Raw genomic sequence first — 14,803 nt, 5'->3', positions numbered from 1 at the left:
ATACAGGGCAATTGCTATAAACTAATAGAAAAACAGATGTAAGCCACTCATTTTTCTCACCTACGTGTGAACTATCAATGTCTCCTTCCCTCTTTCTCTTTGAGACAGCTGCTGTTACATTTTGGAGGATGAGAAAGAGTAATTGTTTTTTTAGAGAAAATTCTACATAATCCAGTGCTATAGACCTTTGTTTGGCACTTTGTCATGGGACTCATTAAAGCATGCTTTATTTTAACTGATTTTAAGAGTAAAGTAATCACATAGAAATCGACTTTATAGGAATTTCACACTTTCTTTGCTTTTACATTTTAGAAATTTAAAGAGAAGTTAAATATAGATGTAATTGAAGACTGTGAAGAAAAACAGCTTGTCACAATTTTGGTAAGTGTTTTACTTCTATCCGTAATGCCTTTTAAATAAAATATGGTTCCCTGCTTTTCTTCCTCTTTGTCCCACACAGTGCAATCCACAAAGGTAAATTAGAATCACAACTAATCTAGACCACTGCACAAGAGCGTTCAGGCACAGACTCCAGGGGATAGCATGGCCTGGTTTAATAGCTCTGGATTACACCATGTCCACCCTTGAAGACATGGCAGAATTACAGATAGACCCTCAGAGGCACCATTATCATTTCTGTCATCTCTAGCTTCTCTTCTGGATCCTGGAGGAATTATTTCTTTCCTAGTGTTCCCATTGGGTCACCCCTATTATATATAGTTGAAATAACTTCTCTTCCAGTCACTAATCCTGTATTTTGTATCTACTATTTAAACTCACCCAAATTTTCTTCAGTCAACTGTTAAACCCATGAGGTAAGTTTTTAATTTCAGAGCTTCTCTTGTTCAGTTCTAGGATGTATATTTAACTTTTTTTTTTTTTTAAAGATTTCAACTCTATGCTGAAACTTTCTGTCATTTTTATCTACTTTCTCTCTTCATCAATCTTCTTAAATTTATTCATCATAGTGATTTTAAATTCTCAGTACCTGAATCACCTATATGTCTGATTCTACTGTCTATTTTTACTCTTGAGTTTTACTCATTTGATCATTTTAAGGCATACTTCATAATTGTTTCATTGAGAACCAGACATTGTTGATAAAAACTTGGAGGGGCTCTGAGTGATGTTATCTTTCTCTTCAGAGGGTTAGACTTTGTTCTGGCGGGTGAAGGAGCTGGTTTTAGAATTTGTTGGGGATGGTCTGTCTTAGATTTGCCCTTGCTACTAGGGTAGAATCTTTATTTCTAGAGGGTGGCCCTTCTGGGATCCCAACTAAAAGCCTGGGCTGTTTACCAAGGCCCCTAGCCCTTTGAATCCAGAGGCCTGAATACAGTCTCTCTGAAATTGAAGTGATGTCACATTTGTTTGCCCCCCTGACTACCCTATCCTGTTTTCCACTGCCCCTTTCCAACCTGTGTTCTTTTTTTCTGAGCTAAGATATACTGAATATCTCACTTTCCCCATCCCCATCTTTTATGAGCTCTGTCTTCCCGTCCTGGCCTTTGGCTGTACTACCGCAGAGCCCAGTGGCCTTTGACCTCTATGTTTTGACACCTTGCATATTTTCGTGTCACCTGAGGCTCTTCCTCCTCCTCTCACTCTCTTTGACTTAACTTCTGAGCACTTTCCTCTCACATGTAGCCCAGAAGATGACCCTTCCTTCTGCTCATTTGCCCCCAACAAAACTCATCTTCTTTGTAAAACAAAGCTTTAATTGATATTCATGACTTGTTAGAATTTTTCTAGTTCTCTGTTTAGAGGAGAGAAGGGCCTTATGATGGAAAAGCAATAAAATGGGCAAAGAATCAGTAGCTTTACAACAAAATGGCTTATTTTGAATACAAGATATGCTCTAAAGCTCATCCTAAATTGTTGGTGCATGTAACTTAAGAAACAAACACAGATTTCAGAGGGGTTCTCTGAAACTATCTTGGCATAATTTCCGAGTGGCATAAATATATATATGCATCTTTGCGACCCCATGGACTATACAGTCCATGGAATTCTCCAGGCCAGAATATTGGAGTGGGTAGCCTTTCCCTTTTCCAAGGGTTCTTCCCAACCCAGGGATCAAAACCAGGTCTCTCGCATTGCAGGCAGATTCTTTACCAGCTGAGCCACAAGGGAAGCCCAAGAATACTGCTGATCCTCCTAACCCAGGAATTGAACTGGGGTCTCCTGCATTGCAGGCGGATTCTTTACCAGCTGAGCTACCAAGGAAGCCCAACTTAAGAAACAAACACGTATTTCAGAGGGGTACTCTGGAACTATCTTGGCATAATTTCCAAGCGGCATAAATATAGATGCATCTTCACTTACCATGATTTTATCCAGGGATACACTTTAATTCTTGGTTCAGGGAAGGCGTGGCCCTCTTTCATAGGTGTAACAGCAGGTGCGTGTGGTTGTGCTGGTAAGACTGAGGAAGCAGCACTGCAACTCGGGCAGAGGAAGTGGGGAAGGTTGTTCCCCTTCTTCCCCCTGCTTCCTGGGACATTTCAGGTCACTCACAGATGCCCTGCAGCTCCTGTTTACCAGACCATAGAAGATGTAGAGAGAACATTCCAGAGAAGTACCTCATTCACTCCTCCTTCATTGAGTGTTTTTTTTCATTCATTCACTAATTATTGAAATGCACTATGATACAAGAAACCGTTAACTGCCAAGGGCAAAAGATAATGTGGTCTGGTTCTTACCTGGCTCAAGAAACCCCTTGTTTATTAGAGAGATGAAAAATACAAGCAATGATACTGCCTTGAATGGATGGGTTCATGGGGCGTGAGCACCAAGGGCCCTGGGGAGGCCAAGGGCCCGATTCTCTTCGCAGAAGGTGATGGAGTGTGAGATGAAGGCCATGGCATGTAGGCCTGAAGGGGACACAGGAGCTGGGTGGGCAGAGAGTGATGATGGGGGCTTGGAGATGAGAAGGGAAAGCAGACAGGCCAGGGTAGGGGGACACAGAGCACGTTAGGGAGACCAAAGGCAGCTGGTGTGGCCAGAGCCCCAGCGAGTGGGAGAGGGGAGCAGCCTTCGAGGCCTGGCTGGGGGCGGGGCAAGACCACACCTGGCAGCCTGGCACACTGGGACCCGGAAGCGACCTGCTCGGATGGCCAGGGGTCTCTGGAGCAGAGGGAGCGAGCTGGCCTGGATGCAGGAGGCCAGTGTGGCCATGTTACACTCACATACAGTTACAGAGAGGGTGACTTCTCGCAATCTCTCACGCTTACCGCCTCTCTTTCTCAATCTCAGCTGTGGGTTCCATCAAAGAGGAGAAAAACCAGCCTTTGGTGCTAGAGTTCCTACTTCTCAGACCAAGCAAAAGCCTTGATTTCTATCAATCTCTCTATCACTGTTGTATGACTGCTGTTTTTCAAAACCTGTGATTTCTGTATTACAGTATTATTATAATGGTTTGCTTATAACTGAAAATTGGGCCCGGGAGTCATAATTCTGAGAACTTCTTACTTTGTTTCCTGCTAAAAATGCAAACTTACACGTTAGTGTGACTGACTCTGTAATGTTTTAAAAAATGTTTTCCAAAAAAAAAAAAATTGTTTTCACATTTGATCTTTACATAATACTCTGAGAAGAGCAGGGCAGAGGTGACTTCCAGCAGGGAGGTTCTGTGGCATGGGGCATCCCTCACTGCACCCCACAGTTCTTGGTCTGATTTTTACATGTGCTTATTCTCCATTTCTCCCCGCAAGAATGTGCATTTCAGGAAGTAGTGATATTGTTTTATCCATAATGCTTACAACACAAATAGGAACCAATAAATGTCTGTTGAATGATTAAAAATGAAGGGAAACAGAAGGGAAAAAGAGCTCCCATGGGCAAGGAATCTGGGAGGTTCCGGACAGAGAGAAAGTGATAAGAAGGAACAGTGGAGGAAGCGAAAGGCCCTGTGAGGAAGGAGCTTTGGGAAGTGCTACTAGGGGCTTCCCTTGTGGCTCAGCTGGTAAAGAATCTGCCTGTAATGCGGGAGACTTGGGTTCAGTCTCTGGGTTGGGAAGATCCCCTCGAGAAGGGAAAGGCTACCCCCTCCAGTATTCTGGCCTGGAGAAATCCATGGACTGTAGAGTCCAGGGGCTCGCTAAGACTCAGACATGACTAAACAACTTTCACTTTCCCTAGGGATCATGGGATGAATCCCCTCTAATTGTCTTTGACATGTGAAAATAAAATTGGTACTACTTTTTCATTAAAACAACAAAGACAAAAATGTTACTATTGTTATCCGCATTTCACAGATGAAAACACTGATGTAGCTAACCCCAACCCAGAACTGAACACTAGTTTCCTGGCTTAAAACCATTGCTTTGCAGGAGAGATATCTCTGCCTAAAGTGACCATCTGAGAGTGGCCTTGGGGAGAAGGGGTTCTTCTTCCTTGGAGAATCTGGAAGACCCTGCAAAAAAGGGCAAAGGTGTGAGGGCCAGCTCTAACTTCGGGGTTAGGTGAACAGATACCATAATTGTATTTAAAAGAGCCATATAGCATTTGGTGTTGAACATGAATCATCCTCTGGGCCAAGCCTGAACTTTCTGAAGGATGTGACCTTAGCACAGTATTAAGGGTTTACTGTGGGCTCAGTGAACACCCACTGAACTGAACTGCTCCTGCACGTTTGTCTCCTGGGCCACACAGCAGACTGTGTGCTTCTTCCTTTCCTTGCCTGCTTCTTTCTTCCTGTGGGGTTGTCTCTGCCCTGCCGTCTGTGACATCAGCTGAATACACACCCCTCCAGAATCTCACCTTTCACTACCTGTGTTTTTAACCACTTCAATAAGTTATGTTCTTAAAGGCAAGACCCACATTTTTGTTTCCCAAGCCATGTCCATGTGACTAGTTCAACTGTTTTTTCACCTAGTCCTAAATCCTGACAAGGGGTGGGTTAAATGAGATGTCTGCATGTGTACCAGGACACTGGGGGCATTCATTCATTCATTCATTCAATGAACATTAACCAAGCACCTCTGTGGGACAAGCCCTCAGGTTCTGTTACCGCAGCAGGTAACACACCATGATCCCATCCTTAGGGAACCCACAGACTAGTGGGAAAGCATCACTAAACAGGTAAAGAAAATACAATAGAACTGAATCAAGCCATCATTTACTGTTTACTAAATATTTCTAGAAGAGGAAAAAAGAGAAGTTGAGTATTGAAAATGGGTTGTTGCTGCTGCTGCTGCTGCTAAGTCGCTTCAGTCGTATCCGACTCTGTGCGACCCCATGGACGGCAGCCCACCAGGCTCCTCTGTCCCTGGGATTCTCCAGGCAAGAGCACTGGAGTGGGTTGCCATTTCCTTCTCCAATGCATGAAAGTGAAAAGTGAAAGTAGACGCTCAGTCGTGTCTGACTCTTAGAGACCCCATGGACTGCAGCCTACCAGGCTCCTCCATCCATGGGATTTTCCAGGCAAGAGTACTGGAGTGGGTTGCCATTGCTGCTGTAATTCAGCATTTTATTTTGCATCAGACCCTCTGGGGTCTGCTTTGGAACTGAATGCCGTCACTTAGAAAGCTGCTCAGGATAGCTGAGCCTCAGTTTAACCATCTGGAAACTGAGGGTCATTGTGCAGGTTTGTTGTGAGGATAATAGGGGCATAACCCAGTACTGGGTATATAGAGGCTGAGGGGAGTGCATGTGGCATCATTGCATTGTAATTTTGTGTATGACTAAAGGGATAAAAAAGAATAAACTGGAACCTTTGGTCCTTGTTTCAACAGAAGGAGGACCTGCCAGACCCACGGACTGCAGACCTGTATGAATTCCGCTTCAGCGACTTGCCCATCACAGAGCACGAACTGATTAAGTGTGGACTTCGGCTGTTTTTTGAAATAAACGTGGTGGAGAAATTCAAAGTACCCGTTGAGGTTAGATGGTATTTAATTTAAAATATAGTGTGATTCTGTGACAGTTCTCCATTGTGTAAAATTACCCGTGGTTCAAAAAGATTCCCTGCAGTGTAGATCTTAAATTATCATTAACTTTGTCAATATATCCGCTTAAACCCTGTAAACAAGGCCATCCTATCTTTTCAGATAAGGTTGTCACAGACCTTCTAACCTTTAGAATTCTGTTCCAAAGTCTGAGTGGTATTGTCGTCTTTGGCGGCAGGTTCTCACCAGATGGATGTACACGGTGAGGAAGGGGTACCGGGCCGTCACGTACCACAACTGGCGACACGGGTTTAATGTGGGGCAGACCATGTTCACTTTGCTGATGGTAGGTATCGTGTCCGACTCTTTGCGACCCCATGGACTGTAGCCCACCTGGCTCCTCTGTCCATGGGATTCTCCAGGCAAGAATACTGGAGTGGGTTGCCATTTCCTTCTCCAGGGCATCTTCCCGACACAGGGATCGAACCCAGGTCTCCTGCATTGCAGGCAGAGCTTTGACCTCTGAACCGCCAGGGAAGCCATGGAGCACAGCAGTTGGTGAAAACCTGCGTGCCTCCTCCTGAACGTGGTGAGAATAGATACAGGCTGTCTCTTTTGAGATAATTTTGGAATTCACGGATACAATCCCATAAATCCCCAAATCCTCTGGAGATGATGCCAGGGCATGTGGGTATCCCTGGGTGCTTGCCTGGATAATAACTCTGATACTCAAGTACTTATGTCTTTAAAGGAAAGAAATCAGTTACCTGCTAGGTTTGTGACTGCCCAGAATGAGCTACAAGAAATAAAACCAGTTTGGAATTCCCTGGTGGTTCAGTGGTAAAGACTCCATGCTTCCAATGCAAAGGGTCAAGGTTTGATCCCTGATCAGGGAACTAAGATCCCACATGCCACGCAGTGTGACCTAAAAAGAAAGAAAGAAAGCTTGCTCTAAAAACACAGCAGATCCCCTTCTCCATCAGAGGCAGGCCTCACTGCACACGCTGCATAGTGTATTAATGTAAGTATATTAATGTAAGTGAATATATATGTCTATTTTCTTTTAGACAGGAAGACTGAAGAAATACTACACAGACCTTGAAGCCTTTGCCATGCTTGCTGCTGCCTTCTGCCACGACATTGACCACAGAGGCACCAATAATTTGTATCAGATGAAGTAAGTGAACACATGCTGCCGCGTCGATAGTTCTGGTGCCCCTGCCTTCTTTGTAAATGCCTTCGCTCTTTTTTCAACTTTGTTTCATCAAAGTATTGAACCCATACCTTTAGGTGCGTTGATCTTCGACTTACAGTTGTACACCCTTGGGTGACACCCTCAACTCAAGCTAGAGAACATTTCTTCCTGGGCTCACTACCTCTCATGTCCCTCGTCCTTGTGCCTCCACCAGCTGACCTTGCATCTTAACATCATCACCACCTTCCCCTCTTGCCTAAGAAAAGAAGTGCAGCCTCTCAGCTCGGACAGATTTGTATTCACTGAGTTCACAAATTATTTAAACTTTCTAAGCTTTGAGTTCCTCACTGGGAAAATAATAACTGTAGTAATGCTACCTAACACTTAAGGTCATTGTAAAGATTAAATAAGGCTATGCATACAAAGCAGTCAGCTCATGGTTGGTGCTTGGAGGTTAATAATTATCAGGTATTATTATCATCACTGTTATTATGTCATTGGCACTTTCAAAATTCGTCAGCAATGCCATAGCCAACCTAGCTCCTTGATAGTGACATTTAAGAAGCTCTGCTTGCCGTGGCTGCACTATATCCTCATCTCCAACACATAACCCACTACCCACAAGGTACCAGAGGAAGTGAGACATTTTAGAGAGAATGAGCTTCGGAGTCTGGGTTTATGGGATCCAAACACTTCCTGGTTGAGTGATCTTGGGTAAATCACTTAATGTGTTTGAGATTCAGTTTCTTAACTGTTAAACGGGTACAACATTGACCTCTCAATGACTGCTGTGAGAATCACCTGAAATTATATGTCTGAAATTACATAGTAGATCCTCAAGAAATTTACTCAATGAATTAAGCAGTGACTTTTCACCTTCAGGGAGAAGGCAATGGCACCCCACTCCAGTACTCTTGCCTGGAAAATCCCATGGACGGAGGAGCCTGGTAGGCTGCAGTCCATGGGGTTGCGAAGAGTTGGACACGACTGAGCGACTTCACTTTGACTTTTCACTTTCATGCATTGGAGAAGGAAATGGCAACCCACTCCAGTGTTCTTGCCTGGAGAATCCCAGGGATGGGGGAGCCTTGTGGGCTGCCGTCCATGGGGTTGCACAGAGTCGGACACGACTGAAGTGACTTAGCAGTAGCAGTTTCACCTTCACCAACTCTACCAATCAGGCTTTGCCCTGAAGAGGGGATTCCCAGTTTGGGTTCCGGCAAGCCACATCTTCCTCTAAGAGCTCCAGCCCGCGCTGGCTGTTCCGCATTCCTGAATGTGGGCTTCCTGACAATGACTGAGCTCTCTTCCGCCCTCCTAACTGCTTCAGCCAATTCAGTTTCTAAGGAATGAATGCTTATTGAGCACTTGTGTATTGGGAGACCAGCTGAGAACTTGATACCTATGGCCTTTTCGAATCCTTGTAGCCCTCCCACCTGGTAGGTACTATTGTTCCCCTCTTTTACTGATGAAAAAACAAGTCCCAAACAGTCAAATCTAACTTGCCATAGATGAAAAGAGAGTAGCCAAATGGGATGTGGCATCTCCGAGGTTTGCAGAAAAGATGAGACCACATCCCAGACTTCTGCTTTGGCCTGGTGTTGGGAGTCTGTGTGGGTCCCATCAGCGATGGGCGAGCTGACCTTCTTCCTTTTCTTTCCGTGAGAGAAACTTTGTAGTTCAAGCAATTAAATCATTTTATGCATTTAACAAATTAGGGTTTTTCTTAAAAAGATTTTTTTTTAAGAGCATATTCTTCTGTTCTAAATCTAAAAATTCTTTTCCAATATGTTACTTTCAACTGTTTCACAGTCATTAGGGGAGAGGGAAGACATGAAGAAAAAATCCTCAGATTGCAAAGATTCTGTACTGTGTGATCTATGTGTCATCTTTAAATAGCTAAAATGACCCTTTTCCTCCTAGGTCCACATCTCCGCTAGCAAGGCTTCACGGCTCTTCCATCTTGGAGAGGCACCACCTGGAGTACAGTAAGACACTCCTGCAGGATGAGGTACGTGCGTCTCTCTCTCTCTAGGGCAGCTCACAAGCTCTGGATCAAAGTGCTAACCCACAGAAAATGCTTAGAAAGAGGATCATCCTGAATGCTGGTGGCTGACAGTGTAGACACCCTTATTGAAGTCAATTGATAGAAATGACTATATTGTGATAGTTTTTGAACAATCAAATTGGAAGTAGCTGAGACAGAGGGGGAAAGAGCTATGAAAAGTCACAGAATCTCTGTGGGTCTGTAGAGTAAGAAGAAAAAGTTTACCTTGGGTATGTATGAATGTAAAAAGAGGAGACACAGTACTGGAAAAGGTCAGTTTACATTGCAATTCCAAAGAAAGGGAATGCCAAAGAATGCTCGAACTACCGCACCATTGCACTCATCTCACACGTTAGAAAAGTAATGCTCAAAATTCTCCAAGCCAGGCTCAGCAACATGTGAACCATGAACTTCCAGATGTTCAAGCTGGTTTTAGAAAAGGCAGAGGAACCAGAGATCAAATTGCCAACATCCTCTGGATCATGGAAAAAGCAAGAGAGTTCCAGAAAAACATCTATTTCTGCTTTATTGACTATGCCAAAGCCTCTGACTGTGTGGATCACAATAAACTATGGAAAATTCTGAAAGAGATGGGAATACCAGACCACCTAACCTGCCTCTTGAGAAACCTGTATGCAGGTCAGGAAGCAACAGTTAGAACTGGACGTGGAACAACAGACTGGTTCCACATAGGAAAAGGAGTACGTCAAGGTTGTATATTGTCACCCTGCTTGTTTAACTTATATGCAGAGTTCAGTTCAGTTCAGTTTAGTCACTCAGTCGTGTCCGACTCTTTGTGACCCCATGAATTGCAGCACGCCAGGCCTCCCTGTCCATCACCATCTCCCGGAGTTCACTCAGACTCATGTCCATCGAGTCCGTGATGCCATCCAGCCATCCCATCCTCGGTCGTCCCCTTTTCCTCCTGCCCCCAATCCCTCCCAGCATCAGAGTCTTTTCCAATGAGTCAACTCTTCGCATGAAGTGTCCAAAGTACTGGAGTTTCAGCTTCAGCATCATTCCTTCCAAAGAAATCCCAGGGTTGATCTCCTTCAGAATGGACTGGTTGGATCTCCTTGCAGTCTAAGGGACTCTCAAGAGTCTTCTCCAGCACCACAGCTCAAAAGCATCAATTCTTCGGCACTCAGCCTTCTTCACAGTCCAACTCTCACGTCCATACATGACCACAGGAAAAACCATAGCCTTGACTAGACGGACCTTAGTCGGCAAAGTAATGTCTCTGCTTTTGAATATGCTATCTAGGTTGGTCATAACTTTTCTTCCAAGGAATATGCAGAGTACATCATGAGAAATCCTGGGCTGGAAGAAGCACAGGTTGGAATCAAGATTGCCGGAAGAAATATCGATAACCTCAGATATGCGGATGACACCACCCTTATGGCAGAAAGTGAAGAGGAACTAAAAAGCCTCTTGATGAAAGTGAAAGAGGAGAGTGAAAAAGTTGGCTTAAAGCTCAACATTCAGAAAATGAAGATCATGGCATCTGGTCCCTTCACTTCATGGCAAATAGATGGGGAAACAGTGGAAACAGTGTCAGACTTTATTTTTTTGGGCTCCAAAATCACTGCAGATGGTGACTGCAGCCATGAAATTAAAAGACACTTACTCCTTGGAAGAAAAGTTATGAGCAACCTAGATAGCATATTCAAAAGCAGAGATATTACTTTGCCGACTAAGGTCCGTCTAGTCAAGGCTATGGTTTTTCCAGTGGTAATGTATGGATGTGAGAGTTGGACTGTGAAGGCTGAGCACCAAAGAATTGATGCTTTTGAACTGTGGTGCTGGAGAAGACTCTTGAGAGTCCCTTGGACTGCAAGGAGATCCAACCAGTCCAATTCCGAAGGAGATCAGCCCTGGGTGTTCTTTGGAAGGAATGATACTAAAGCTGAAACTCTAGTACTTTGGCCACCTCATGTGAAGAGTTGACTCATTGGAAAAGACTCTGATGCTGGGAGGGATTGGGGGCAGGAGGAGAAGGGGATGACTAAGGATGAGATGGCTGGATGGCATCACCGACTCGATGGACGTGAGTTTGAGTAAACTCTGGGAGTTGATGGACAGGGAGGCCTGTCGTGCTGCGATTCATGTGGTCGCAAAGAGTCGGACACGACTGAGTGACTGAACTGAACTGAAAAGAGGAGGCTACACAACCGCTGCTTTTCTTATTCATAGGGCATGTACTGTTAAGGCATTGTCTGTATCTTTGAGACAGTCAGGTGTTGGTAGATTGGGGGTAGGCATGAAAATCAGGCTGTAAGATCAGACAGCTGCTATCAGAGGCACCGAGTGAATGAGGGAGATGTCCCATTCAGGAGTGGGTGGGGCATAGGGGAAAAGGGGTGGGATCAGGGAACTTTTCACGGGAAGTGGGTTAAGCTTGGTCCTGAATTCACTGTGATTTATACAATATCATGTACTACTAACTTTCGATAAAAAGATTTTTCTTTTTATCGATTTTATTTAAAGAGTATATAGGCTTGTTGGAAAAGTTTTGAATATAATCTAGTTATGCTTGAGAACAAATCTGAGAAGATTCTAACCCAGAATGAATCATTGTTAGATAGAAGGGAACATTCTTCTGTCTGCACAGAGAAATTGTCTAGAATCACACAAACTCATTAGGATAAATAAGCCCTCGGGAGAGTGGAGCTTTTTCCACTTTTGATAATAATCGCTTATTAAAGGCTCAGGGGAAGGGGTACAAGGAAATACGTCCAAGTTTCAAGATAATATTACATTCTTCTAGGTAATCAAAAGCCAAGTGGGAAAAATTTGTAAGGGCAATTAGGCAGAAAAGTGGAAAAAGGAAACAGACATATGATTTAAATATTTTTAATAGCCTGTGATTGATGCAGCATCCAGACAGGGGGACAGAGACCAGCTGCACTGAATTATCGATTTCACAGGGCAGAAGGGGGCAGGCGGTTAAAAACACATCCTGGGCATCATCTCCCACTTACCAGGCTCCCTGGGGATTGGACCTAGGAATCTGCATTTTTAATAAGAGTTTTCATCACTCTCATGTGTAGCTAGGACCTGTTCCTGCAGTAGTATCATAAAAAGAATGAAGATATCTGTTCTATGAGAGTTGGAAAAAATAGAATTGAAAGTAGTTCACGAATATGATAGTAACTTGTTATCCACCCAGTTTGTTAAGTGTCTTGCCTTACTGGTTGTGATGGTCTTATATTTTTGAGTAAGGATCTTCCATATATCCAGCTAATTACATATACCACAGGCAGGTAGTATCAAAAATAATTTATTTAATTTTATGTTTACCTACTAATGCAAAATATATTCTAAAACCTTTATAGCCAAATGTTTAAATGCTTAACTATGAAAGGGCTCCTAGTAGCTCATATATTTTTACTTTCTGGGATTTGAGAGTTTAAAATAGAGTTGTTGTTTCCCATCTTAATTTTTAAATGTTATATACTCTGCAGTATGAACTGGTTTTCATGGCTAGATAAAGGCTTACTCTTTTTAAAAAGGAATATCGCATCCTAGTAATCCATGCCACCTTGGCAAGGACCTATCTACAATGCTATTTGACCTGCTAATTGCAGACTTTTAAGGGTTGTAAATAGTCACTAGGCAATAAATGCGATCACAGAGCTTTTTATGAGCAGGCAAACTGGATGCTGAAGAAAATGAAGTTTTAACATCAGATGTTCTTTTCACATTTTTGGAAGACAGTACAGTTCTTCTATTTATTTATTATACAGAGGAAATACTTATATTTAAAACTTTAATTTTTTTACATAAGGCAAATCCTTATCTAGCAGTTTTGCCATTTTGTAGGCATTACTCATTGTGTTTTGTATATTATCAGGCTTTATGTCCCAGTAGAGTTGGATTCCCTGCTTTGAGGACAGATCTGTCTGTATTCTAAACTAGTCAGAAATCCACCCTTTAACCTAATGAATAGGGGTTAAAGCCCTTGTTGGCCAAATTTCTCAGAATATAAACTTTAATACTACAATGTACTGTCAGAATGACAAAATGTATTATTTAGCATAAATAACAGAATCCTTTTATTATTCAGAACACTTCTTCATAAAATTTATAACTTTATGTTTTTTCATACTGACTTCATGTTATACAAAGAAGGAATGAAGAAGAAATTAAGTATCTTGTGTATGATCACCAGCCAGCCACAGACAGGTTGCAGTCTTCCCTTTTGGGTGTAACGTGTACCACATTGAAGACTAGAACTCACCTCCCTGAGAGTCCTCATCAGGATGAATTGGAGCCATTTCTATTCTGGTGTGCTACACCGAATTTAGATATGTAGTGCCATTTTCATAGCACTAAGAGATCAAAAGCAGCCTGTTGATGGTAGAGAGCCACGTTAGACTCTGTGGGTAGGTGAGCCCTGCTGAACAGGTGGGGGCCCGGCTGGAGTGGGGCTGGCCGGGATGGAGGCCTCCTCTCTCGTTCTGTGCACCCGTCTCTCCATCACGTTTCCAGCACAATTCCCTGGAAGCACAGATGGAATATTATAGACTCATCCATAGATATCTTAAATTAGCGACAGTAGTGGTTGTTAAAAATTACATGCATGTGCCTGCTATGAAAATTCAAGCAATAGGAAACATTCTAAAGATAAATATTTAAAAATTGCTTTAAATCCTACCACTCAGAAATAAGACATTTCATTAACATTTAACGAACTTCATGGTAGCCCATTGTGACTATATATAGGCAGGATGGTTACAAACAGGGGATCTCATATCCAAACTATTTTTGTTGTTGTTGTATCTATTTAATTGAGTTTATTGAAGTGTAATGTTTGTACAATAAGCAGCATCCCTTTAATGTGTTATTCATACAAATTCTATGAATTCTGTCCCTGCACTTGGATAGGTTTTACCCCACCACACTCAGGATACAGAACACTTCAGCCGTCTCCTTCGGGATGACAAGGGAGACTGTTCTGGGAGTCTATCGCTGGATACAGAACACTGCACTTCTGTAGTAGTTTATGCTAGTAGTCCCCTGGTCGTCTATGCCTCTCTCCCGTCCTAGCCCAAAGCAAGCAATGAAATGTCTGTAGTCACTACGGATTCGTTTGAATCTTCTAGATTTTTATATAAACGCAGTCATCCAGTAATTACTCTTTTGTGGCGACGACTTTCATTCAGAACAATAATTTTGTCATTTGTACATTTTGAGTGAATGAGCCAGCAGTGATTCATTACTTTTCACTGCTGAGTGGTCTTGCATTTATCTTAAATGAAGATTTTAATTTTACTTCGGTTTAATGGAAGAAACATTTTTTAAGGGAAGGAGTTACAGAACTTCAGAGAACTATGTCCTTAATCACAAGAAATATTAGTTCTTAGAGAACACTAAAATAAATAACAGTGGTTATGTGTTACCTTTTCACCATCTCTGAACTCCCTGCTATAAAACATGAAACAATTCGAATACTTACACTGCTTCCCACATCTCTACTTCTGTTTTGTAAGCTATTTATTATCAGTATTTTTTTAAACTGTTATCATGATTTATGAAATTAATTTATAATTTCCTTAAGTGTCTATTTTTTTTAAACCAGAGCATTTATTGCATGACTAATGGTCGAAATCCCTAAGATGAACTGGATGCTGCCCCAGCGGCTCGCTGGGGTTAGGTGTTCTCCCAGAATCCACG

General features: G+C 42.8%; 1 protein-coding gene across 1 annotated transcript in view; it reads left to right on the top strand.

Annotated features, from left to right (window-relative positions):
* PDE6C (phosphodiesterase 6C) overlaps positions 1 to 14,803 on the top strand; it is a 59,208-nt gene that overhangs the window by 27,576 nt on the left and 16,829 nt on the right. The window contains exons 11-15 of the mRNA XM_005698229.3: positions 313 to 381; positions 5,733 to 5,879; positions 6,124 to 6,231; positions 6,953 to 7,062; positions 9,004 to 9,091. Of these exons, the coding sequence (XP_005698286.2) occupies positions 313 to 381; positions 5,733 to 5,879; positions 6,124 to 6,231; positions 6,953 to 7,062; positions 9,004 to 9,091 (522 nt within the window). The remainder of the gene's footprint in view (positions 1 to 312; positions 382 to 5,732; positions 5,880 to 6,123; positions 6,232 to 6,952; positions 7,063 to 9,003; positions 9,092 to 14,803) is intronic.

Source organism: Capra hircus, chromosome 26, assembly GCF_001704415.2.
Source record: "Capra hircus breed San Clemente chromosome 26, ASM170441v1, whole genome shotgun sequence".
Taxonomy (NCBI): domain Eukaryota; kingdom Metazoa; phylum Chordata; class Mammalia; order Artiodactyla; family Bovidae; genus Capra; species Capra hircus.
The sequence above is the reverse complement of the archived record's forward strand: the minus strand, read 5'-3'. Positions and strand labels throughout refer to the sequence as shown.